The sequence below is a fragment of the Solea senegalensis genome, linkage group LG15 (genome assembly GCF_019176455.1).
Source record: "Solea senegalensis isolate Sse05_10M linkage group LG15, IFAPA_SoseM_1, whole genome shotgun sequence".
Taxonomy (NCBI): domain Eukaryota; kingdom Metazoa; phylum Chordata; class Actinopteri; order Pleuronectiformes; family Soleidae; genus Solea; species Solea senegalensis.
In genome coordinates, this window is record NC_058035.1 from 4,193,095 (window position 1) to 4,218,518 (window position 25,424).

The 25,424-nt window shown below is 39.8% G+C and overlaps 1 protein-coding gene across 6 annotated transcripts in view; it reads left to right on the forward strand.

The window, feature by feature from the left end:
- ctbp2a (C-terminal binding protein 2a) overlaps positions 1-22,341 on the forward strand; it is a 75,227-nt gene extending 52,886 nt beyond the window's left edge. For 4 of the 6 annotated variants that reach the window (XM_044045545.1, XM_044045546.1, XM_044045542.1 and 1 more), the window contains 8 exons: positions 11,003-11,157; positions 14,963-15,107; positions 16,340-16,546; positions 17,037-17,251; positions 18,760-18,890; positions 19,028-19,155; positions 19,256-19,379; positions 21,388-22,341. In XM_044045545.1, the coding sequence (XP_043901480.1) occupies positions 11,003-11,157; positions 14,963-15,107; positions 16,340-16,546; positions 17,037-17,251; positions 18,760-18,890; positions 19,028-19,155; positions 19,256-19,379; positions 21,388-21,574 (1,292 nt within the window). In that variant the 3' untranslated portion in view covers positions 21,575-22,341. Of the gene's footprint in view, positions 1-11,002; positions 11,158-14,962; positions 15,108-16,339; positions 16,547-17,036; positions 17,252-18,759; positions 18,891-19,027; positions 19,156-19,255; positions 19,380-20,187; positions 20,289-21,387 lie in introns of those variants that run through there. The other 2 variants (XM_044045543.1, XM_044045544.1) reach the window with 2 other exon arrangements.
- Positions 22,342-25,424: the final 3,083 nt, after the last annotated feature.

A 25,424-nucleotide genomic window follows, 5' to 3' on the forward strand; every position in this document is an offset into this window, starting at 1 on the left:
TGGAGTAGTTTTCTGTGAACTCGCTGACCGCCGCTGTGGCCCTGAAATCAGCGTGCCATGGAAAAATCTTCCTCACTTCCTTTTGTTTTCCCAGTTTTATTGTTCCGCTGATGCGGTGACCGGTGTGGGAGCGACCGTTGCATGTATCACACCAGTCTGAGTAATTTAGGAGCATTTCATCACCTTCCACACACACACAGCGCAAGGGGAAAAGGATGGGAAAGAAAAGGCCAGAGGAGAGCGTGAAGAATGAGCTAGTGCCTGGCAAGGATTTACTAGAAACACCCACATGTAATTTAGCGAGTAGAAAATGACATCAGGACATAATGGAGTCTCTAAAAATGTGTCAGCCCTTTGTAGGTGAGGATACTTAACTGTCTCGGAATGCTATTGATAGAGATCTGAGATTGCAGAGTGCACAGGGAAATTATTCAGGAAACCACAATAGCACGGGTAAGTCAATATCGTGCTGCAGTCCCAAAGTGGACCATTTACCTCTCAAATACCCCCGTTGGCACTGGTAAAAAAAAAACAGTTTAATCTCGAGTTTAGACAGGTTCTTGACCAGTGGGAATGTGTTTAATCGGCATTCACTCTGGGGTCAAATGTCTCTTCAATGCACATGGGTCTTAATCGGCCCCTTTTTCTTCGTTTGCTTCATTTTTGGCAGCAGTTTCCGGTGCAGCACTAAGAACCACATTCAGCTTAGCCGTTAGCCATGAATGTTTGTGGCAAAGTTTGGTTTTAAATCTTGGAACAGTGCTCAGTATTTTTTACTTCATCTTTCATTTTATTAGGGTTGGGTCAAAATATCGATTTGGTGATATATTGTTGTCCCTTCTCAATCGATACGTGAGGGCGAATATCGATATTTTAAACAACCCCTACAAGTTTCACTTGCCGGACGTTGTTACTTCATGTGTCCTCGTGGTGGCGCTGCTCAAAATGAATGAGGGGAAGAAGAGGGAGTTTACAGGGAGTTGAGAGATGCTTCTCTATTCTCTATGTTCTGAATAAACCAAGAAATCCTGCACTTTGTTTTCCATCACGGACGTTTTGTTTCTTTCACAGATATCGTGATGTATCACTATAAGATTGTCTTGCAATATATTGATTATCACAGAATCGTTGTATCGTGATATTATTGGTATCATGGACCATGTATCGTGTATAGTATTGATTTCCACCCCTAGTTCCCTCGCTGTTGACTCTGAAGAAAGAACTGAAGTAAAAAATGTGAAATAGTAACCACTGTAACGTTCTCACTGAGCTTGTGTTGTTATTATTTTCATCTTTTTCCGACTTGTTTTGTTTCAGGTAGAATTGGTAAAACCCCCCTTAGGACTGGTATTGGGAATGGTGTTAATTGTCCTTTTTTAGTGGATTTATTGGCTAAAGTGTGTGTGACTGCGCCACAAACAGGCAGCAAGTAAACCTGAGGGGGGGGCACATTAAAGTAAGAAATCAAATCATCTTTTAAAAAAAAAAACCCAGCTGAGGCTGAATCGGAGCCCACGATCTGTCAGAAAATGGAGCCTGAGACTGAACTGACTTTGTGCAATTTTATTAAACACCAATTTGAACACTGGTTACCAACCCCCAAAGGAGGGGAGTAAAGGTTTAAGCAAGGGTTTATTTTCTTTCATTGATTGTTTGCACTCCACTTAGGAAATGATCCTTCTCCCTCTGAAAGTTCTGACTCACAGCATCTGGCAGCAGAGCTTTCAGAGCTGCTTTTCCAAAGATCAGCCCCCCTTTCAAGAAAGAGAATTAGACACCACATTTTATTCACCAAGGAGAGACATATTTTTTACGAGCCCTCTGTATTTTTTCTTTTTTTTTTTCAGTATTAAAAAAAAAAATACTTCTATTTCTGTTGTCAGAATCCAAAAAGGCTTTTTTAGCTTGGAACATCTGCAATCCATTTGTGGTCGAGCGTACGTTCTTGCCAGCTCTGCCAAAAGTTTTCATGCTGCCTGGAGAATCATCCAGTTTGTGATTAGCACTGGTGAAAGAGGATGATATCAACCTCAGTGCGTTCAAGCTTCCCTTGAGGGATGTAACAATACACAACCTCCACTGAATTAGACCGCTGTCACATCGAACACGGTTTAGATTTAGTTAGTCAAAGCTGTAGGCTTTGTTTCTTTATTACCCGCTGGCCTTGAGACAATGCTGGCTGTTGTGCTATGATAAATACTTTGGGTACAATAACAGGAAATTGGCGCATGCGATTTGCATTTTTATCTAGCCAAGATATCCTACCACTTAATGTAAACCATCTTTAGTCGTGTTGTTTCCACTGCTCACAGAAGTGTATGTGTAAGCGTAATTTTTGTGTGTGTGTGTGTCCTGCTCAGTGAGTGAGTTTTGTGTTGGGTGGGACTCAGTGTTGGGTGTTTGGACATGGGAGGAGTTCTGGCTTTGATTGTGTTTCCTGGAGTCCAGGTTCCACGCTGGGCTGCCAGGGCGAGGTGGAGCTGCTGGTCAGCTGCTGTCAAACCCACCGAGCTGGTGTCGACCCAAGAAAGAAAAGAGGGGTGGAGAGAGAGATTGAGAGAGGGAAAGTAGAAAAACACAAGTTATATGAAAAGCAAGCTTAATGAGGTCTCTTGCCCACATGTAAAATCCATATGTGTCAGTTTTTATCTGAAATTCAGATATCCGTTGGAACTTGGGGGACAAAATTCAAACTTGGATTCATTTCAGTTTAAAACTTACAGCCTAGAAGAGCATCAGGCCATCTGAACTGATTATTGAAAAGTCCAGAACAGATCGATTTGAGCGCAGCTTGATCTTAAATCAGGGGCCTAAAACTCAAATGACATGGAGGCCACATGGGAGCTTCAAGTCTGCTTAGGAAGGGGCCGGTCAAGTGAAAAATAATCAAACTGTGGTTAGTAGGGGTGGCCTCAAAATGATATCAAAATATGCCATCATAGTACATTTGAGATGATATATAAGTGTTTGCTTTGATATGGAATATATGCTGTACTTCACAATATAACACATGTACTCAAAATGAATCTATAGATAGAAGTTGGGCCATATGAAATTGATTGATTGGCCGCAAGTTTGAGAATGGCTTTTTGACCATCAGAAAAATAAGACTGCGATGTTATTTCACTGTGATAATGAAGGACACAAGCTCAACTGTCCTCCTGATTGGACAATCATGACAACAAGCATCTAAAAAATGCCCAATGGATTTTGGGTTCTTTGAAGGAATAGCATTTCACGTGAGGGTTATGGGAACAAAATGAGGGATGGCTCACTACCACCTTTTTGTGTCTCAACATTTAATTCACTTAAGTATAGCAATCTTTTCTAGCAAGCTATATCAGCCATTTACAAATCATAATGCTCCCACTGTGTGGCAGACTTTTGTGTCTCTCTTTACAGCGTATTGGCTGAGTTTACTGTAACATTTCTGTCATATTTGTAGTTTACAGATATTTACTGGGTTTTCTTTTTTTCTTTTTCTGATATCTGATCTAGTTTTGACCAGTATTGCACCAGTACTGATACAGCATTCTAAGGCTTCCTAAGGGGGAAATTATTGTTTTTTCTTGTATTTACTTTCAAGATGAAAGTGTATGTTAAAGTGGCAAAGAACACACCTCCAGGACCAGGAGTTTATGTGAATTCAAAGTCGCTTAAGACATATGACTGCCTATTTACCACAATTTTGGTATTTTTGCTAGAAAATTATGCATTTTCTAGCAAATGTGAATATTGTTTACTGGCATCAATTTCATATTTCTATGGGAAAATGGTTGCACTAAATTGGCATTTTGGCAAGAGGACGCCCCTGTTACCCAGTTTAGACAAAACCCTGAGCAAAACCAGACTAGCTTCACTGATAATTGTCTCCCTTTGAAGATGTTTTGCCTCTTTAAACATCTGACTGCTTTAATAGACATAAGACACCTAATAAAGTGTCAAAACTAGCACCTGAAGTGGTTTTCTGCTGCTATACTCCATCTACTCCATCATTATGTGCAGTCATTGAGTGTTTTTTTGACTTACTGTTGCTTTCCTATCATCTCAAACCTGGGCATTCTCGTTTGGATGCTGGCATCAACAGGGCATTTTCTCCCAGAGAAGTGCTGCTCACTGGATATTTTCTCTTTTTTTGGCCCATTCTCTGTAAAACCCCGGAGATTGTTTTGTGTGAAAATCCCAGTAGATCAGCAGTTTCTGAAATACCCACAGCAGCAAGTAATACACGGAGAACCACACCACGTTCAAAGTCAATTTTCCTCTGCATTCTTATGCACAGTGTGAACTCCAGCAGGTCGTCTTAACCACATCTGACAATGGCGATTGCGCTAAGACAGTCCTGTAAAATGTTGTTAAATATGTACCGAGTTGTTTTCACATTTCAATACTAAAGGTGTGCTAGAACGCGATTAGAACGTGTCTGTAGTTTGTTCAGAATCAGCTGTTCATCACGGATGACCGACACCTTTACGTGATTTCCGTATTCCCGTAGCAGCCTCCTCATTAAAACCACCTGAAGCTCAGCTTCAACTGTTCTCTATGGGATGGCACAGAATAGGTTCTTTTCACTGCAGTGCAGTACAAATGCGGCAAAAACATCACTTCCGCGTAAGCTCAGCTTCTCCGGGAGTCATTGGAGCAGTGGACGGGGCGCAGACGCTGGGCTTCTGCGTGATGATTGGAGGAACTGTCTGAAAGGCGGAGACAGTTTTTGATTGACAACGTTGCAGAAACGTACACGACAGCTGGAGCTTTTCTGCCACCGTCGTCGTCGATATAGCCCTTTTTCATTTGTACATATACACTGTAAATAAAACACTTTTTATCGTAGCATTTCAGTTTTACATGATTATATTGGCTTCCTTGTTCTAGGGTTAGGGTTAGAATTGCAAGAATTTATGTGTAAATAACTGGGCCTGAAATGAAATGAATATAGATGCACTGAGTTGCTGCCGCGCGACTGGTCGATTTCATATTTAAATTACCAATAAACAACAGTGGAGCCATAAACTAGCCAGTGAGTGTATTTTCGTAATTAGCATATGATTGTTTCAGGATGTCTTTTTAACCAGATTTGATTTGACTTCCCGTGTATTCATTACATAAATGTGTTTGATTCTCATACATAAATCATCCTCAAATCAACAGACGCATAGCGGTTACCGTCACCCGCGATTGTTATGGCTCATGCTCGACGTGCTCAGATGACCTCGTCCTATTGCAGCCACTCGCAGCCGCAGTCTAATTCTGAGTCTCTGTAATATTCAGCAAGGATCAATCACCGTGCCCTATGGTAATGAACTTTTTAGTTTACAGAAGCCTGTAGTGACAATAACAAGTCATAGATGTAAGCTGGATATTATTCCTCTTATTTTACAATCACTACATTTTCTTTACAACACAGAAACTCCCAAGGACCTTTAATAATGTATTAAAGTTGTGTTGTAGCCTGTGACTGGCTACCTTGGGATTTTCCATGCAAGAAAAATTAATAAAACAGTTTTTATAGACTTTATACTTTGCTAACCCTAACACATTTATGTCGACTGTAGGGGGGAAAAGCAGCCACAAATCTTTACTGCGTTATATTGTAAGTACAATAAAAAAGGAGTGTAGGATATATTATATTTTCAATTTCTTAAGCATATTCTTGTTTTCTGAGCGGCGCCTGCATATGTATGTAATTATACAGAAGACAAGTGGTTTTATATTCTGTATGTATACAGAATAACATACAAACTAATCAAGTTATCAGTTTTAAATGTACGGCAGAAAAATCCTCCACACCTCATAACATTTCTTATTAGATCCAGTCACAGTGCAGTAAAATGCTTATTGTTCATCTTTGAGTGTGTTTGTTTTGGCTGCAGCTCACGGTCTGCATTTATGTAGTTTATTTCTGTACATTCCTCTTTAGTCTGAGCTTCAACTAAGTCGACCTCTCTCCCCCTTAATTCTGCTGCATTATAGACATTTAAATACTTTTATTTTGACCTCAAAACGCTAAAAGATTTTGCTCTTCTTGTGTCATCAGGAGGGAAAAATGTAATGTAGTTTACTTTTGACATTGAGAGACCAGAGACTGAACCCCCTCAACTCATTATCTTTAATGTGACAGAGACGATCTCTGGAGGGATGTTTGACAAGAGTCCAATTCCACAGTCACTCAAGTCAACTGCAGCTTTTCATTTACTGGAGAGAGATAGCGAGAACACTGTGCATGTTCAAACAGTTTCTTTTTTATATATATATATAATCTAACTTCACAGTGTGCTGTGGGTCACAAGTAAACACCTATTGTATTGTATTGTATTGTATTGTATTGTAATAGATTGGAATCTCAGATTCCTTAATTAAATAAACATTAGATTAAGCATAGATAAACAACAACTTCACGTTGTTTGTTTCAGCCACAAAACTGTATTTTTAACAAGATTCCTTCATTACATTACATATCAGATTACTCTGTTTTAAACAATCATAACCTGAAGTAAACATGTTTTCCATTTGTTCTGAAATACTTTTAACGACCACTTCCATCCTACACAAATAGAACTTATGATAATGTTCTCGAATGTCTTGTTTTGTCCACTTACTAAATATTCACATTTAAGAAGCTTAAAAATCAGAAACCTTGTTTTAATTTTGGAATCGAGTAATACCTACTTTTTACGGGCCATACAAAACCTTTTGGTGGACAAATTTTGGCCCACGAGCCCCACTTTGGGCACTTCTGATCCAAACCTAAAGATTTATTATCCTAATTCACAAATGTCATTCTATATATATACATATATATACTTTTTTTCTGTGACTGAGTGACTCAGAGAAGATTTCTTTCTTTCTTTCTGTCAAAACAAAACACCCTCCTGCAGAGCGCTCCTCTAAATCACCGGTCAGGTATCCGAGTCATTAGGACCCTCATTAGGCATTAATTATCCGGGGATTCATCATGAGCTGGATGCAGAGCCACGTTCTGCCTTATTAGGCTGAAGAAAAGCCATTAGCCACCAGGAAATAATTAATCAACAGCATTTTGACCCACTTCCTACAAGTGACGCTGCTTCTTTTTCTTTCTTTTTTTCTTCTCTACCACTACCAGCTGCTTTTCATTTCTATAAAGTGACCAAGTGGCTGTTTTTCTCTCCTTTCATCCCTCTGTCTGTCTGTCTGTCTGTCTGTGTGTGTGTAGCTGCTGTATGATAGAGGTATTTTATTTCTCACTCCGTCTGAGCTGTGATAATGAACACTGCAGGAGTGTGATTGGGAGGTGCAGAGAGAGCCGCGGAGTCACAGGTGCATTTGGTGAACGCTCTCTTCTCCCCAGAGCCGCCTCACTGACACTCGTGACACGTGAAAACATGCACGCACACACACGCACACAGACACACACACACACACACACACACGTACAGAAAGAATATGTTCCTCCCTCCGCGGAGATAATTTGTGTTTTGTCACTGTTTACTCTGAAAAACAGCAACAAATAAGCTTGTGAGGTCACGTCTTCTCCTTTTAAACCTTTTCTTAGCTTTCTTCTCCTTTTGATTTGCGTCCTAGGCTTTTACTGCTTTTATTTAAGGATCACTGCACAATAATTAATGCCGATATAAATAATTTTGTGAGACAACGTTGTAAAATGACTGGCGTCGCAGTTATTAATTTTCTTCAGCTTATAAAATAAATACACAAAACACTGGAAAATGATTAAGGGGACACAATAAAACTGAGCTTAACATTTGTTTTAGTATCGATAAATATGTCTTATGTTCCATAAAATTGTGTTTCCTAAATCTTCAAATGTCTTGGTTTGTAGAAGAATAAACTAAAATCACTACAAAAATAACTGCAGAACAAGCTTAGTAATAATGCAGTTATATGCAGTATATTATAGTTTTACTTAAAGGAAGGAAGAAAAAAGGAAAAATATCTGCATTGCACATGAAGAAATAAATAAAACATCAGCATGAACGTGTGATCAAAAAGTGAAGCAGCAGAGGTGGAAATGTTCTGTAAGGAAATCTATTAAATAGGTTACATTTTTTTAATTTAAATGATTAATCGAGAACGAAAAAAAAGAAAAACAATCAGCAAATGAATCGCTGATGAAAAGATTATTAATTTGTCTCAGACTGCGTGGGATTAGTTATTATTGCCAGCGGTCTGCAACCAAAACAAATCAGAATTACATTCATCTGCTGCAAAAATCTGATTTATATACATGGAAATGTGAGAAGTTTGAGGTGAAATTATTGATTAAAGAGGTCAGGTCGTTTTTTGTTAAACCAGTACAAGAAAATATCTTCTTAAAATAGGGATTAATAATCACTGAAACACAGTTACATTTGTGAAATAGTCCAGTTTTTTTACAGGTGTACATTGTATATAATATTTGTTTTAATTTTCTTGCATACTTTTTTATTTATATTCTATTTTTTCTGAGTATTGCTGCATTTTATTGCTTATTTTATATTTTTCTTTGCTCCGTGTGACAAAGAAATCATTAAAACTGAATCATTTTGGTTTGGGGACACACAAATCAACATTTCTCATGATTTTTTGGACATTTTACAGACAAAACATGTACTCAATTAATCGACAGATCCATTGAGTATGGAAATAATCAGTATTATACAGTGCTGTGTGTAAATGATGCTGCAGTTGTGACGTTCACAAACATCCGTCCTTTATTCCCCCCGAAAAACTCAAGGAGTTCTAGAGAGAGACAGAGAGAGTGAACCAGGCTTGATGTCCTCTCCAGCAGCGCAGATGCCACTAAATAAAATATTTCATAATCCTGCCCAAATCCTCTAATCACCATGACAACAGGCAGCAGGGAGCCCGAGAGTGGTGATGGTGGTGGTGGTGCATGGACCCCACCCCTCCTCTCCTTCTGCCTCTTTTTTTTTAGTGAGTCCGCACTGTCAGATTTCTTCCTCTCCTCCTCCTTCAGCAGCAGCGTCCCACTGGTTTCTTATCACACGAGAACATGTCGCATTGATTGTTAATTGGTGCTCAGCGAGAGTCTGACAATCAGTCAGCGAGTCAGATAAGACGCTCGTTTTTCTCTGCGTTTTCTTTTTATTTTTTTGCCACTTTTCCTCCCTGAAGGATCATCACATCATGTCTTGAGAAGGCGAAGGCGACAGATGAGGGAAAGTCACAAACTCACTCTCAACCTATTATGCCGCTCTCCAGTTGACCAAGTTGGAGATGATCGTTTAAGATACGGCTTTTAGTTGAATAATAACATGTAGATGATGTGATTTGAGACACTTGTGCGCCTCCCTTTTTAGTTCTGTGCTACTAACTACAAGGGCTGCAACTAACAAACTAACTATCAATTTTTGATTAATCAAGTGCTTGTTTGGTCTGAAAAATGTCAGAAAATGTGGATTGGTGTGGATCAAACCTGGAAATGATGATTTTCTCTAATGTCTTGATTCAATTTAAATGATTTATTTTGTTATATGGTGCAAAGAAACCAGAAATGATTCCAATTTTGTGTGTATGCAGTGCTGTGTTTCTGTGAAGCACCTTGTGTTTCATTTTATCTGCATGAAAAGCTCTACATAAAAAAAAGAGAAAAAGATTAATTGATAGACTGATTTCACTGGTGCAGAAATTGCCTCAGATCATCTGCCGTGCATCTGTCTGTGCTCGTGTGTGTGATGAGAGAGCGAGAGTGCTCAGAACACAGCTGTGATCACAAAATGTCAGTGTTTTTCACAACCTGTGGATAAAACTCACCAATCACAACTGTGTTTCTAGTGAACCTGCTCCACTGCAGCTTTAAGTTTATAAAAACTGCTGCAGGGTTTTTTTTTTGTTTTTGTTTTATATCCTTTTCAGTGCTGGAAAAGAAGTTCTGTTGAGTGCTTACACATTCACACACACACACACACACACAGGGGCACACATTTAAGACGTGCCAGCTTCTGTACAATGATAGGATAATGGAGGTGATGACCTCATGGGGTAAAAGGACCTGTTGCCTGGTAACAGTGTGGCTAACAGTGAAAGAGAGGGGTAGTCATATCTCTGGCGTTGTGGTATGTGTGTGTGTGTGCTTGTATTTGTTGCCTTTTTAGGACGTTTTCTGGCATAATCACCAACCTTGTCAGGACCAGTAGTCCTCATGAAGACCAAAACCTGGTCCTACTGAGGGCTAAAATTTGAGTTGTGGTTCAGTTAAGGGTTAGGGTTAGACATTAACTACAGTAGTTATAGTGTTTAGTTTAGGCTGTCTAGATGAATGGATGTCCTTATAGCTGCACAAATCTGTGTGTGGGTTCTTGTATTTGTAGCTTTGTGAGGACCAGAAATTGTATAAACCATACAGAGTGATGACATTTTGGCAAATTGGCTGTTCCTCACATCTTTAACCCTCTTGTGACCGTCATAAAATTCAGGCCGCCTGGACTTATTTTGAATTTATGGCTGTAGAATTGTCAAAAAATGTTCCCAAGATAACGTTCACTTTCAATATCTGGCAGTTATTCAGCCATTGAGGAATGATGGTACTGAGAAGCGGGAGTCCTGATCCTGAGGGCTACCGTAGTACATGGGCGCAAAGCTCTATTCTCTGCTTTCCGGTATCCTTCCATCAAACTTCTATCGCTTTATCCTCCACATGAGGGTCGCGTGGAGGGTACTGTGCCAATCTCAGCTGACATAGGGCCCTGGACAGTTCGCCAGCCCATCAATTTTTTAATTTTCTAGATATCACAGTCGGTAACGGTCTAGGAGTTAACAGGCTAGGGAATGCATTATGTCTATAAGGGTCCTCATTTCGAATGCTGCACAAAAGTGTGTGTGTGCCACTGATTTAGCCCATCACACAGGCAGTACACACAGTTCCAGTCTGGGTAAACACTTCCTGCTCTGGAAAGCATTTTCTACATTATTGCAATCTCTTTGCAGCTCACTTGACTGTGTGTGTGTATGTGTGTGTGTGTGTGTGCCAGACATAAATAATTAACTCTCTCTCTCTCTGCAGGTATCCGGCCCCAGATTATGAATGGGCCTATGCACCCACGCCCCCTGGTGGCGCTGCTCGATGGGCGCGACTGCACTGTGGAGATGCCCATCCTCAAAGATCTGGCCACCGTCGCCTTCTGTGACGCCCAGTCGACACAGGAGATACATGAAAAGGTAAGGATTTTTATTTGGCTCATCAATGTGTGCGTTTATAAAAACGGGTCGAGGAGCGAGAATCACATTTTAGCCCCACCCCCTGAGGGTCTACCACTGTGGCTGCTTATGTTGTTTATTTAGTTTTTAAACTTTAATTACTTCTTGTTGATCTCTTTGTCGATTTTTAGATTTCCTGTTTTGCTGCTTTAAGCACCCTGGAGCTTGTTCATATTAATTTTAGAGTGGATAATAACACAGTGTGTCACGACGAGTGCTTCTGTACCAAGCTAATCCTGTGATACTGGGCCATATGTATTTTTATTAATTGTTATTAATAGTGAGGTTTGAATCCTTCTGGGCCTCATGCTGTCTGTGAGGAAAAAACTGGTGTTTTTTTCCAAGCTTGTTTCTGCAGCTTTTAACACTTTTGTTTTCAGACTGTAAATCATTTTTTTAAAAGATTTACTGTCATGAAACTGCATAGAATGAGCTGACAATGTTTAAATGAAGTCAAAAGACACAAAAATGTCACAAAATATCCTCGCTTCCTGTGGTTTATAATTTTTTTGGTCCTTGCCAAGATGTATTTACAAGTTCACACAAACACTGCAATATCTGGCCAGTAAGACGATCTCCTTGTGAATACATTATATACTCACAGAGGACTTTTCAGCGAGTGTAGTTGTTGGCAGAGTTCCCTTAACTATATCTTTACACTGAGGGTACAGGTGGGGGAGTCTACACAAACACTCACTAATAACATCAGTGAAAAGTCTCAGTTGTGAAGTTTTGCTGTATTATGGTTTATGGACCGATTCAAGGAAACTGTCACTTTAATAATCAGTGGAAAATGTAACCAGTGGCGACCTGCAAAGAGTACAAATGAAGTGGAAAGCACTCCTGGTCCTTAAACCATTGTAACACAGTGCCTTCCTTGGAAAGACAAAAAAAGGGGGCCTTTTGAATCACTGAAAGATAGAATGGTGTGTTTTACAAGAGTCTCTGACATCACTGTATCTGTTATCTGTTAAGTGCTGCTGTTTAGTGCAAAGTGAAACTGGTTAAAAGGACAGGAGTTGAGAATTAAACCAGAATTTCTTTTCTTTATTTTTGACATTTCCTTTTTGAGGAAAAGGTGTATTGATTTGATTGCAATTTCTGGTCACAATCCTGTGTTTGGAATAATCTTACATATTAAAGTGTTAAATGTGTAAATAAAATATGGTTGACAATGCAGCTTCAGATATTTCCTCTTAAACTTGGTAGCATTTGATCATTTACTAGACAGTGGTTCTCAAACCACTGTACTACCACCTGAGAAAATATTGAGATTTGTTTTATTTTTTAATGCATTTCCTCAACTCCACTCCAATCCCATACCCAGTAGAACAGTATTTCTCAAATTTGCAATAAGTCAGTGCCAAAACAAACGTTTATTTAGCCAGTCACCAATGAAAACTGACATGTAAAGTAATATACACATCCAGTTACTTCCAATATCAAATTTAGATTAATTGTTCAGCCCTACCGTACCTTTATTGGACCAATGTTACCCCTTGTCTAAGAACACGATTTCTTTAGCAGTAAAAGCCCATTTATACTGCATTTTCATCCGTTTTGTCCCTCTGTCCCAAACTTTATCTCCATCACTACCCTACATAACGCTTCTTTTACCACGACTTACCTGTGTACCATGCAACGTTCCTTGCTACCTGTGTTTACTGAGGGTGTTTAAGCAGTTCCACACAGGTAATCCTTAAAAAAAAAAAAGAAAGCTTAGACTTACGAAATCATTAATTTTATGCGGGGAATGTTCAAAAAGTCTGTAGGCCTAAAGAACCTCCTTTTAAAGCAGCATATTTATATACAAGGTTTAGCATTTTGGTTTAGGTTCTCATATGTAAATGCTAACCAGCTCGCAAAACAAGAGGAAGTGTCATGTCACTCTCTGCTCAAGACATTAGCACTACAATTTATTTAACTAGCTAACATTAGCTTCCAGATATCAAAATTAATGCACAATATTCGCATGAGAAGATTGATAATATCTACATGGTAATAATTAAGCTAATTATAAGGGGGAAAACAGCTAGCCATGATAATCCTGCCGGCTCTAAAATTCACTAAATATTAGTTGTAGATGGAGTGCGTGAATAGCTTAGCTTAGCTTAGCTTGGAGACAGACAGCCGGGTGAATAAAGCCGGGCTAAACCAGTGCTCCAACTCTAACATGTAAAGCTAATTATAGTTAAACAGTATATTCACACCTACTTAAACCACACAGGAATATTGGCGAATGACTTAACAGCTTTGTAAATGGGCCAGTACACTAGTGTACCATTAGCAGCAGAGCGTTGTTTTTGTTAACGGCTTTATGTGCTTTCTTGCAATTTCCATGATTCCTCGCTATAATTACACTGTGCTTGATAAACAACGTGAACTTACACATGTGCCGCGCCACACCAGCACAAACTGCAGAACACGACTTCGACCAATTAGTGCCGTACAAATTCCATTAGCTCATTTTTTCCACTCCCGGCTTATGTTCCTGTTGCTTAACAATGTGATTCTGTGTCATTTTTCCAGCATTGTCTCCTGTAAAGCCTGCTCACTGACCTGCTCTGCTCAAGTAATAATGACATTAATGCCCGAGGAGAGCTTCAACCTTGATTCTAGCATCCACCTTCCACTACACAGCAATAAAAACGCATGAAAATTCATGGCTATGCTAATCCGGCTTCGTTAGGTTAATTCAGTTATCAGGTTGTGAATTTAAACCTGTTACGTTTAAATGGCCGTTGCCCGCAGAAGCTTCTTGCTTATGCTTTGTGGTTCCTCAGCAGCTGTCAGTTTACTTTATGGTGCTGCCCGCATCCACTCCGGGCTTGTTTGCATACAGTCTGAATGGATTGTGACAAAAACAAGCTTTGGCAAGCACTCATAATAAACAGGCAGCCACTTGTATTTTAGAGCACACATAAACAGTCCATTTGCATTTAGATGGAGAATAGAAGGCAAACTTGGGTCCAGGAAAATGAGAGGTTGGGAACAAAGTCTTGACTTGCGTTGGTCGCGGCAAATCGCTAATACGTACTGTTGAGGAAAAATCATGGGGCTGATGACATTGTGATTATAATAAAACAAAAAATGCACATCAAAATACAACAAACCATCCCTAACACAGCATGATCACTGAGGAAATACTGCTACTACTAATAATAATAATATCAATAATGATAATTAGAGCTGCAATGGATTATTATTTTCATAATCCATTAATCTGCCGATTATCTAGTATTTATTTGGTCCATCAATGTTAATTTTGATTCCAAACCTGGAAATGATGATATCAAATATCTTGTTTTGTCCACAAACCAAAAGAGGGACGTTCACTAATGAATGAGGGCACTTTATTATTTGTGGTTTTATATATGAATAACATTAAAAATCAGTTTTAAAAAACAAAGGCTGTATATAAAGATGGAGTTAGTCTGCTGGTTGCAGGGACAAACTCTTGTTATGAAGCCCTGAGGTGACTTTGTCCATTTGTACACACAGTCTGTGCAGGTAACCAGTGCAGTGATGCAGGCAGAGAGTGTTGTGTGTATTGCTGTGTATTGTTTGAAAGTCTGGCTGCAGCATTTTGAATGAACTGTAATTTTCTCATGGCTCTCTTCTGCAAACCAGTAAAAGGTGAATATCAGTAATCTAGGCAGCCTGTAATAAAAACACGTAGCATTTCCCCCACATCGTTATGAGTTTAAATGGTCTGATTTCGCTAATGTCTCTGTGGTGGTGGTGATGCTCTCTAATGTCCTCTCAGGTGCTGAATGAGGCTGTAGGAGCCATGATGTACCACACCATCACTCTGACCAGAGAGGACCTGGAGAAGTTCAAGGCACTGCGCATCATCATCCGCATTGGCAGCGGCTACGACAACATCGACATCAAGGCTGCCGGCGAGCTTGGTGAGGCTGAGGGACAGATGGAGACAAAAGAGGAGGAGGGGGGACGGATATAATAATAATAAAAAAAACTGTGATCGTTCAGTGGAGGACAGTTATCATGTGGAGAGGATAATGAAGGAGGAGGGTCATGTGTGCACATATGGCTCAGTCATGAGAAGAAATGAAGAATTAATCGCAATATGCATCATGGATAAGGGAAAGTGCACGTTTGGATTGGGGCCAATCCAAATGCTGCTTGATGTATTAACTTCACATAAATAACACATGTAACAAGCAGTATGATATACTGTAAACAGAATATGTAATGTAAGCATTCGCATGTGCAGAGCAGATGCTGTGACTGATATGGAACTCAGATTCCCATTTGGCTTCTTTCTGCATATGATTGGTTTGAGAGGAGGAGTTCAGCCCTCTGCAGTGTTATTTGAGATCTGAAGCCTTCATTATAGACAAATTTACGTCCATTCGTCACAAACGTTATCTGCGGATAATGCCGGACAGCCACCTCAAATTAAACGTGCCCGGCAGTCACTTCCTGTACGGACTGTTGGGAAAGTCCAATTTCCGTGTGTTGAGGTTAGAGAACGGCTTCAAGATACATTCAAGAAACCTTGTAAATTTAAAGGCCACCTTGTGGTAATAGATGCACCAAACATTGAATGAGCGTCTTTTCACAGTCACACTGATCGTTATAATCAAAATTATTAGAAACAAATGTATACTCATCCTTATCTAAGTACAGATAAATCTCTGTTCACTTGTAAAACACATCTGTGAAGCATCTAGATCACTTATCATTTTACGCGTTGTGCCTTTTCCACTCGGCTAACATCTAAGTTTTGTGTGCAGTGGAAAAGGATATAGTTGGCTTTAATTTCCAGGTCAAATGATCAGTAACATACGTAGCCGTGAAACCCACGTGGAGGTCCAAGTTTGTGTTCTACAACTTTATTTTGGTTCCAGAGTCAGCACCTTTTTCATCGTGATGTTTTGATCCGCACCGTTGAAGCAGCAGTATAAAAATGTTCAGTTTGAAAGAAGAACTGAGTATAAAGATATAAAAGTGTAACCACTGTAACATTGCCAGTGCTCTCAGTGGTATTTTATTTTTTATTACTGTGCAACCTTGGTTGTTTGTAGCATATTTGTGACTTAGCACACTGGAGGACAAAGCAATCTCTGGTTTTGCTTTAAAAGAGGCACATCTGTCATTGTCATTGTGTGTTTTCCAGGCATCGCAGTGTGTAATATTCCCTCAGCGGCTGTAGAAGAAACGGCAGACTCAACACTTTGTCACATCCTCAACCTGTATCGACGGAACACCTGGCTGTACCAGGCTCTCCGGGAGGGCACGCGGGTCCAGAGTGTGGAGCAGATCCGCGAGGTGGCGTCAGGGGCAGCAAGGATCCGAGGGGAGACGCTTGGCCTCATCGGCTTTGGTGAGCCTACCTTCTTTATGGCTTTCACTGCGAGAGGTGATGAAGTCTGGAAGGTGCGTGCAGAGGCGTTCAGAGTTTATAAGAGCGTATGGCAACATACCATACGTGGGAGTGTTTGGACTTCATGAACGAAAGCTGAGAATGTCCCAACCTGACCTGCTCATTGTGTCTCATCCTGAGAGGAGAGTGGGCAGGTTTGTTTTGACGACACCAACTGTATGGCGATGATGATCAGCAGAAACAGGAACAGCTTCTGTATCTTTTGGCTCTTATCTAAAAATTCCACTCACACATGGTTTTTGTTTGCAGTGGGAATGTATACAATAGGCAATATACTCTAACCTGCAAGGGAAGCATGTTTTTATAGCTTCTGGCCATTAGCACAGGAAGGCGGGGGTGCTGCCGCCCCCCCCCCCGATCATAGTGTTAGTTTGTCATGAAAAAGACGACTTTGATCTGACTCCTCTCCTGCATTTTCTCTGCATCTCAGGTCGCTCAGGCCAGGCAGTGGCGATGCGCGCCAAGGCGTTCGGCTTCAGCGTGATCTTCTACGACCCCTACCTCCAGGACGGGTTGGAGCGCTCGCTGGGCGTTCAGCGCGTCTACACGCTCCAGGACCTGCTCTACCAGAGCGACTGCGTCTCCCTGCACTGCAACCTGAACGAACACAACCACCACCTCATCAACGACTTCACCATCAAACAGGTCGGTCACAGAAAGAGCTGAAGAATCCGCTTCCCTTTTTTCTTTGAGACTGAGGCGACGGAAGGTAGAGGAAACAGATTTTTCTGCTTTCCATTAAAAAATCCAACTTTGTCCGAGAGGCTGTCAGAGCGGAATTATCAAGAGCTGATAAGCTTTGATTTGGCACTCGTTCTCTCTCATTACCGTCTGAAGCCGTCTGCACATTCTTTTTACGGAGTTAATGTTTCTCTGAGGTTGGTAGAACAGCTTTATGCCAGCGAACCGTTAGCTGACTTGGCCGGCCACTGGCATTCTTCAGCTGCCAGCGCTGCTTTGTTGGCAACTTTCAATCACTGGCTCTTTAACATGAGTGCTAAGGTACTTGGAACAACAACATGCAAAGAAACACAGGGGTTCAGAAAATCTCAGTGGAATTAGAATGAAAAGCTGGTGCGGGTGGTGGCAGAACAAAAGTAAATGTGTGCTTTCTTTGTTTGCGGAACTTTGTTTTGAAAGTGTGTGATTAGTCTGAGCAGCCTCACCACAACTGCTGTCAGTTACCAACAAAGCTGTCGGTGACAAAATGAAGGAATTCCACTGCCCTACCAAGTCACAGTTGCCAGCAGACTGAAAACACGGCCAGTCTCTTAATCCTGGTGTGCACTTTCACCGCCAAAAGTGTAAAGGCTTATGATTTGGACACTGACTTTTTTAGTCTCCAAATTGGACGTTCATTCATTTTCTACCACTTTATCCTCCACATGAGGGGAGCAGGGGGTAGCTGTCACAGCAGGCACACCCTGGACAGGTCGCCAGTCTATCACAGAGATAAACATTCACTCTCACACTCATACCTGCGGTCAATTTAGAGTCAAAAATGACCTCTGCATGTTGGCTGAAAGGCATCCTGGCTGAAAGGCCCTTGGTGGAACCGGGATCCACTGCACCACCATGTGTCCCAAATTGGACATGAGCCCCCACAAATTCTGCAGCTCTATGACAAATTCAAGGACCTGCATAAATGTACACCCTTTTTCCTCCTGGTCACTGCTGCCACCTGGAGGACATAAACTGAAGTGCAGATGTTATTCTCTTTGAGCAAAAGACACCTGCTGAAATTCATAGATAGAAAATGTGTAGAATATTGAAGCATCCGGTGTGAGATCTTTGTCTTTTTGTTAATCTTGTTGCCTTGTTAGTCTTTTCATGTACTGTATACATATACACGTATGTATATTTATTTAATATATCTGTGAAGCCTAATTAAGGACAAAGATGGAACTGAATTCTTCTATGCCGCTTTTAACAGTGTATCATACAAATCAAAGTTTTGTTCCTTGTTCTTGGTTATTACACATAGTATTTTGTTTAGATTTAGGTATTGACATGCTCCAACAAATTATGAATTTTCAGTCAAAAAATTCCTCTCAACACAGACCTGAACCTGTGTGAGTGTCTATGGAATGTGACAGGTACATGAGAGAATAAAAATGTATGTTATTTTTCTTTGTGTGTGGTTTTGTGTGTAGATGCGTCAAGGTGCTTTCCTGGTCAACGTGGCACGGGGAGGTCTGGTTGATGAGAAAGCTTTGGCTCAGGCTCTGAAAGAAGGCAGAATACGCGGCGCCGCCCTCGACGTCCACGAGTCAGAGCCTTTCAGGTGTCAACGATCGCACACTTTCAGACAGTTTTAAACTCTTTTGCTTCACTGTTCAAACATTGTCTGACACTGTTTATGTACACAGGACCAACATCTGTGTAAAAACACTCAATTCTGTTTGTTTTTTGTTGTTGCAGTTTTTCCCAAGGTCCCCTAAAAGACGCCCCCAACTTGATCTGCACTCCACACACTGCCTGGTACAGCGAGCAGGCGTCTCTGGAGATGAGAGAGGCCGCCGCCACAGAAATACGCAGAGCCATCACCGGTATGGAGACGTCTCTACGTGCACTGGTTACCGTAATCCTTTTTGTTTTTGTTTTTTTTGGTTAAGCCGCTCACCGGTGTTCACTCCCTCCATAACACAGGCCGCATCCCGGACAGCCTCCGAAACTGCGTCAACAAAGAGTTCTTTGTCACCTCGGCACCGTGGGGAGTGATGGAGCAGCAGCAGCCTCAGATTCACCCTGAGATCAATGGCGCCGCCTACAGGTAGGAGTTGTATTTAAGTGAAGCAGGCAGGCAACTCACACTGCACAGAGATCACCTGTGTCATCTGCAGTGGTGGAGGTGTGGTCTAAATGTTCATATGTGTACATTTTTGACTTTCTTCAGGGGTTTAGTTGAGGGATTTTGGAGTGTGGTTTTATGAGGTACTTGAGGTACATAGTCAGTGTCTTACAAACAGCTGACTGAGCGAGGACTGGCAGGTACAAGCTCAAAGAAAACATTTCAAAAAAAGCCATTTAATGAAGGCTTTACCTGATAAAGTAGTGTTCACTACTTTAACTTCCTTTATCCTACCATTTGGCAGTGTAAAGCAAAATCAAACTCAAGTTTTTGTTGATTTGTAAAGAAATAATTTTCCCACACCAAAGTCCATAGAGAAAATGAGTTATTTTAGCTTTAGCAGGACAATGGATTTCCTGATCTACTGCTGCCTCGTTTTATAAGTTACTCACACAGACAATTTGAAACACCAAAGTCACAAAATGGCACATTTCAACTTATAATGGAGTCAGAAGTGGATCAGCAACTTCTCTGTGCTGTGATGTAAAGTTGTTAAAGTTGTTTAGTGGCTAAAATAAATGTTTTTCTCAGGCTGGTTCTCGATGCAGGGAGCGCGCAGAGCGCTGATTATGTTCAAGTACCTCATACGACCACATTTTAAATAACCCAAACTGTCCCTCTAATTGATCATTAGACTGGGTCCTAGTTTTTTGTGGCACATTTCTACGTAGAATTTGGCCCAAGTGAAGTTATCCACTGGTTTCTCAGTCTCTATAATTGTCTCAACCAGACTGAACTGCTTCTCTCACACAGCCGAGTGAACCAAACCATGGTACAGGCCATAGCAACGGGGGGAATGCAGGACAAATTATATACGTAATTCTCAACCAGGTAAATGAAAACTACTACTGCTGACCCCACAGGTCAGAGAAAATGAAAAAAAGAAAATATCATGAATAAAATCCCAAATCCCATTGAAATCTCTCTCTACATATAGCCCTTTTTTCCTTCTTCACTCTCATGTCCTTGAACTGTTCCCCACATCACTCAGCATCTCATTAGTGCCCCTTAAACTCCCCCAGCACTGACCTGAAACACGACCACATCATCACTGTAGTGACGGGACATTTTTATGAAGACATTTGTATGTTTAAAGTTACGACACATTGGAAATAAAGAATTGAAATAAGGATCTTAATCTAAACTGCCTCGTTTCAGAGTCACGGGTAAAGATGGGGTGAGGGTGGGTCTCACATCATAGTTCACAACAAACTCAACACTCCCCCCCTTTTAACTCCTGGTAGTGAAGGAATGGTTCACCCAAATTATAAAAAGAAAAATTCTATTTTCCTCAGTCATTTGGATAATATTTCTGCAAGTGGAAAGTAAAAAAGATGAAAACTTAACAAGAGATAAAAAGTTTCCATTTCAACATAAAAAGTCAAAATTGTCCACTAAGATGATGACATGATTAGATAAAAAGTCATTATTATATGTGACAGTTTCATCTTTTTCTCATATTTATGACTTTCTGTTGTAATTTTGACTTCTGAATTTTACTAAGAACAATTGTCATCACCAAAATAAGTTGATGCTGATTATTGTTTTGATTTATTTTCTAAATACAATTGGAAAGAATGAAGCATCAAATAGAACCCAGATTGTCTAAAATCCCAAAGTAATTCAGTGAGAAATTATGTGTTTTTTTTTTGTAATGTGGGTGAATTTGGTCCTCTACACCAGATTAGGTCCCTAACATTGTCTCGTGTTTTGCCTTCATACTGTTTTAACTTTGCACCATTTCTGTTCTTGTTTCACAGAGGTGATGATGGTTAGTCCACACATTGACTTTTGTAATCCTCGATAGAGCACCATTAAATAAAACTGTTGTTTTTTTCCATCAGATTCTGTGCTTTTATTGTGACAGGAAATCAAAAATGTGAAAGTTTTCTGTTTCTCTTTCGCTAACCCCTTGTTTTCCCACCTCCAGATTCCCTCCTGGTGTGGTAGGCATCGCCCCCGGTGGGATTCCTGGACCTATGGAGGGTTTGTTGCCCGGGGGTATCCCCATCACCCACACCCTGCCGCCTGGCACCCACCCGTCACAGGCCACCTCCCCGAACCAACCCTCCAACAAACACGTCGACCCCATGAGAGAGCACATGACTGAGCCGTAGCCGTAACAGAGCGCTGGGGCGGGGAGGGTTAAAAAAAACAAAAAAAAAAAACGACGTATACCAACTCAACCATCTCACCGTATGCTTGACTTCAGCCACCTGAACCTACCAGCACACACACACACACATCTTTTCTTTTTCTATGAAACCACTAAGCCCAAGTGAGGACAGTCGATGTTCACGAGCTGCCGCACTGAGATGGGACTGAAACCAAAACCCTTTCCTCCCTCCATCATCTCCTCTCCATTGAGTTCACTTTTTAGTCTCTATTTTCGAGTATATTTTAGGGAGATTCCTCCTGACGACGTCTGGGACACGTTTGACACGACCACGTGCAGGAAGGAAATCTACCCCACCCCTCCCTGGTAGGAAGAAAGAACTTGAAAGGGCAGATAGACTCCATTTGTCGTTCCTTCCTCCACAGCTTGTCTTGTTATTCTTTTTTTTTCTACTTTCGTCTGTTAATCCTCTACTCTGTGTTTCTTTTGCAAGTTAATATCTATTTAGTTCTGTTCCTCAGTGTGTGAAAATGAAAGGATTTACAGTTAAATGTATCGACGAGAAAAGAAAACGTCAACGGATGACGCCATCACTAATCTGGACTCCATGTTTGGTGTTTCATGACTGTGACCATGGCCCCTGAATGTGAGGCAGGACATGTGGTCTACACTTGAACATGTTTCAGATCATAAGGTTTAAAAAAACAAAACAAAAGATCATGGTAAAATAAAAACAAGGAGGATTAGGGTCAAATGTGAAAATGTTCTGGAAACAAAATACAAACATTTAAAAAGACAAAAAAAAATTCAGAATTCTGAATTAAATCTCAGAAAAAATAATTTTCTTTTTTCTCAGAATTCTGACTTTGTCAGATCTCTTCAATCTCAGAATTCTGATTTTCTTAATTTCTCAGAATTCTGACTTCTGATTAAAATCTCAACGTTTTTACTTTTTTCTCAGAATTTTTCTCAAATTTTATCTCAATTCGGAATTCTGACTTTATGTTAGATCTCTTCAATCTCGAATTCAGATTGTTTTTCTCAGAACTCTACAATCTCAGAATTTTGAACATAATCTCAAAATGTTGACTTGAGATTAAAGTCAGAATTCTGACTTTTTTATTTCTCAGAATTATGACTAAATCTAAGTTTCTACGTTCCAAGTTTTACTTTTTTCTCAGAGTTCTAAGAAAAAGTCAGAATTCTGAGAAGTCAAAAAAAAAATTCTCAGAATTCAGGCAATTTTTTTTTTTTTTTTTGTTTGTTTCCAATATGTTTTTTTTCATGTGGCTTTCAATCCTCTTCCGTAAGGACAAATGTAATTTGTGGTAATTTAAATGGAATAAGTGTGACACCTTAATGAGTCCTTTGCTCAGCAGCCGTTTAAATCTGTTTTAGCAGGAGAAGCACTGGTGTTAGACGTCACATTAACATGTGGCTCTGTTCAGTTCACGCAAATCTGAAAAATGTCACAGTGAACCAGCGTGCACCCCGAAACTGGCGAAGCTAAATGGATCTCAGTTGTCAGTAATTAGATTATTTACACCTGTGATTTTCCTACTGTGAGCTGTCAGAATAGCTGCTGTGCAGAGGACCCGTTCAATTTGTAACTTTTTTCTACTCTGTTGGGACTGAGATACCTACAACATTAAATTGGTATTTGTCATGAACAGTGTCCCAGATCAGTTCTGTGTGGACGTTGCAGCACTGACGAGCGAGTTAAACAAACAAACAAACAAAATCAGTACATTTCTTTGTGACTCAGGAAAACAATGATTAACCTTTGAATCTGATAAGGAAAAAAAGTAAGTCTACATGTTTGGCTTTTCATGTCTCCATTGTGGTATATATTTTTTTTTATATATTAAATGTATGTTTTTTTCCCAATGTTGGAGGTTTTCTGTCCTGTTAGGTTTGTATTGCCTTGATAAATGTTCTTATAATCATAGTCTTATGTGACCGACCCCACCCTCTCATCCCTTATAGTTTCTTCTTCTTGTTTTTTTTTTTGGTTGTTTGTCTGCTCTAATGAAAGTCAGCTGTGGCCCTTTGGAGGCACCGTGCCCTCTGTGAACAGCAGCAGCCACATCATCCCTTTAGCTCCACAATAATAGCAAGAGACGGCTGCTAGCGGATTGTTTGGTTTTTAGTGTGAGTATTTGTATTTGTTTCTTGTAAAAGGTGAACATATAGTATACAGTGCAGCTGGAAACAATAAATAAAAAAATAACTTGCTGTTCTGATTGATGATCGGCTTCATGGGACTTTTCTCTTCCCCAGAGAATTTCTTTTTATCTTTATATCTATTTAAATTGCAGCTTTATTCTCTCCCACAGAGGTTAATGTTAGTGTTATTGCTGTAGTTTGCTAACTAGCAAGCTAATCTTGTCCATTTATTAAACACTTTACCAGGTATTTCAAACATAAAAACACCATAGCATCATGTCTTGATGACCAATTTTGAGTGCTAAAAAAGTGTTTTGTAAAGTGTTCACAAATGTGTTTTTAAATATGTAAAATTCAGCTTCATTCTCTTCCAGAGTACTGTTAGTGTTATTGCTACGTTTGCTAACTAGCAAGCTAATCTTGTCCATTTATAAAAACACTTAACCAGGTATTTCAAACATAAAAACACCATAGCATCATGTCTTTATTTTGAGTGATAAAAAGTGTTTTGTTAAGTGTTCAAAACATTCAGTTGTAAATCATGTAAAATGCAGCTTCATTCTTTTCCACAGGTTAATGTTAGTGTTATTGCTAAGTTTGCTAACTATCGAGTACATTTGATAAACATATGATGCAGGATTCTACACATGAAATTACCATAGGAATGTGTTTTTAAAAAGACAAAGGACAGTACTACGTGTACATTGAATAAAATAATAATAAGTGATTCAAATTTAAAACAACTCTTTTGACTGAAGTTCGATGCTAGGAGCAGCCATTTTGAATTGTTGGACGTATCTCCTGGTTAATGTTAGCATTATAGCCAGGTTTGCTAACTGGCTAACTAAGCATATAAAACCATAGCAAGTCAAAAGACTCCAGGACAATACCATGTATACATTGAATATAAAAATAATTTTTTGTTGGTTTTATTTAATGTAAAAACTACTGTTATTGAGCTAGCGGCAGCAATTTTGAGAGTTTTTGAGAAGTTTATACCTTGAGATTACAACTTCACGATTGAAACTACCTGCCTGTGACTGGGATTATACTGTACATGTATTTTATTTTTATCATAGTGCATTATCGTTGCCTCAAATGTTGCAAGAACTGGGAATGACATCACGCTGGACTAAGGTGAGTTCTCATTTCCATGGAGGATAGATAAACGTCAATGTTAGCTGGTTTTGCTAGCAACCTGGTCAATTTGATTGCATGGTATTTCATACATAAAATCAACACAGCAACTTTGTGGTTTTACCTAGGTTATTTTAGTTAAAGAAAACTGAAATTGGAAAAAAATATTCGTTAAATGAAATAAAAATAAAAACTAGAGTAAAAAAAAGGATAACTAACTGAAACTGAATTGTGACAACTAACTAAAACTGTGGCAAAAATGTGCTTAGTTTTCGTCTGTGTACATTTAACAAGGCAATCAGAAATGGCTGACTTAACAACAAGCCTCTGTTAGCCTCTGTTGGTCATATTGGCAAGTACGGAAACTCAAACAGACAGAAACACTGAGCCACTAAAAATAATATTTCACTCCCACTCCAGTGACTTTTTTATACTATGACTTTTTTGTTTGATTGTGGACGACATACTATACTATGACTTTTTTGAGTGATTTTGGACAACATACTATACTATGACTTTTTTGTCAATTTTCGGACGACATACTAAAC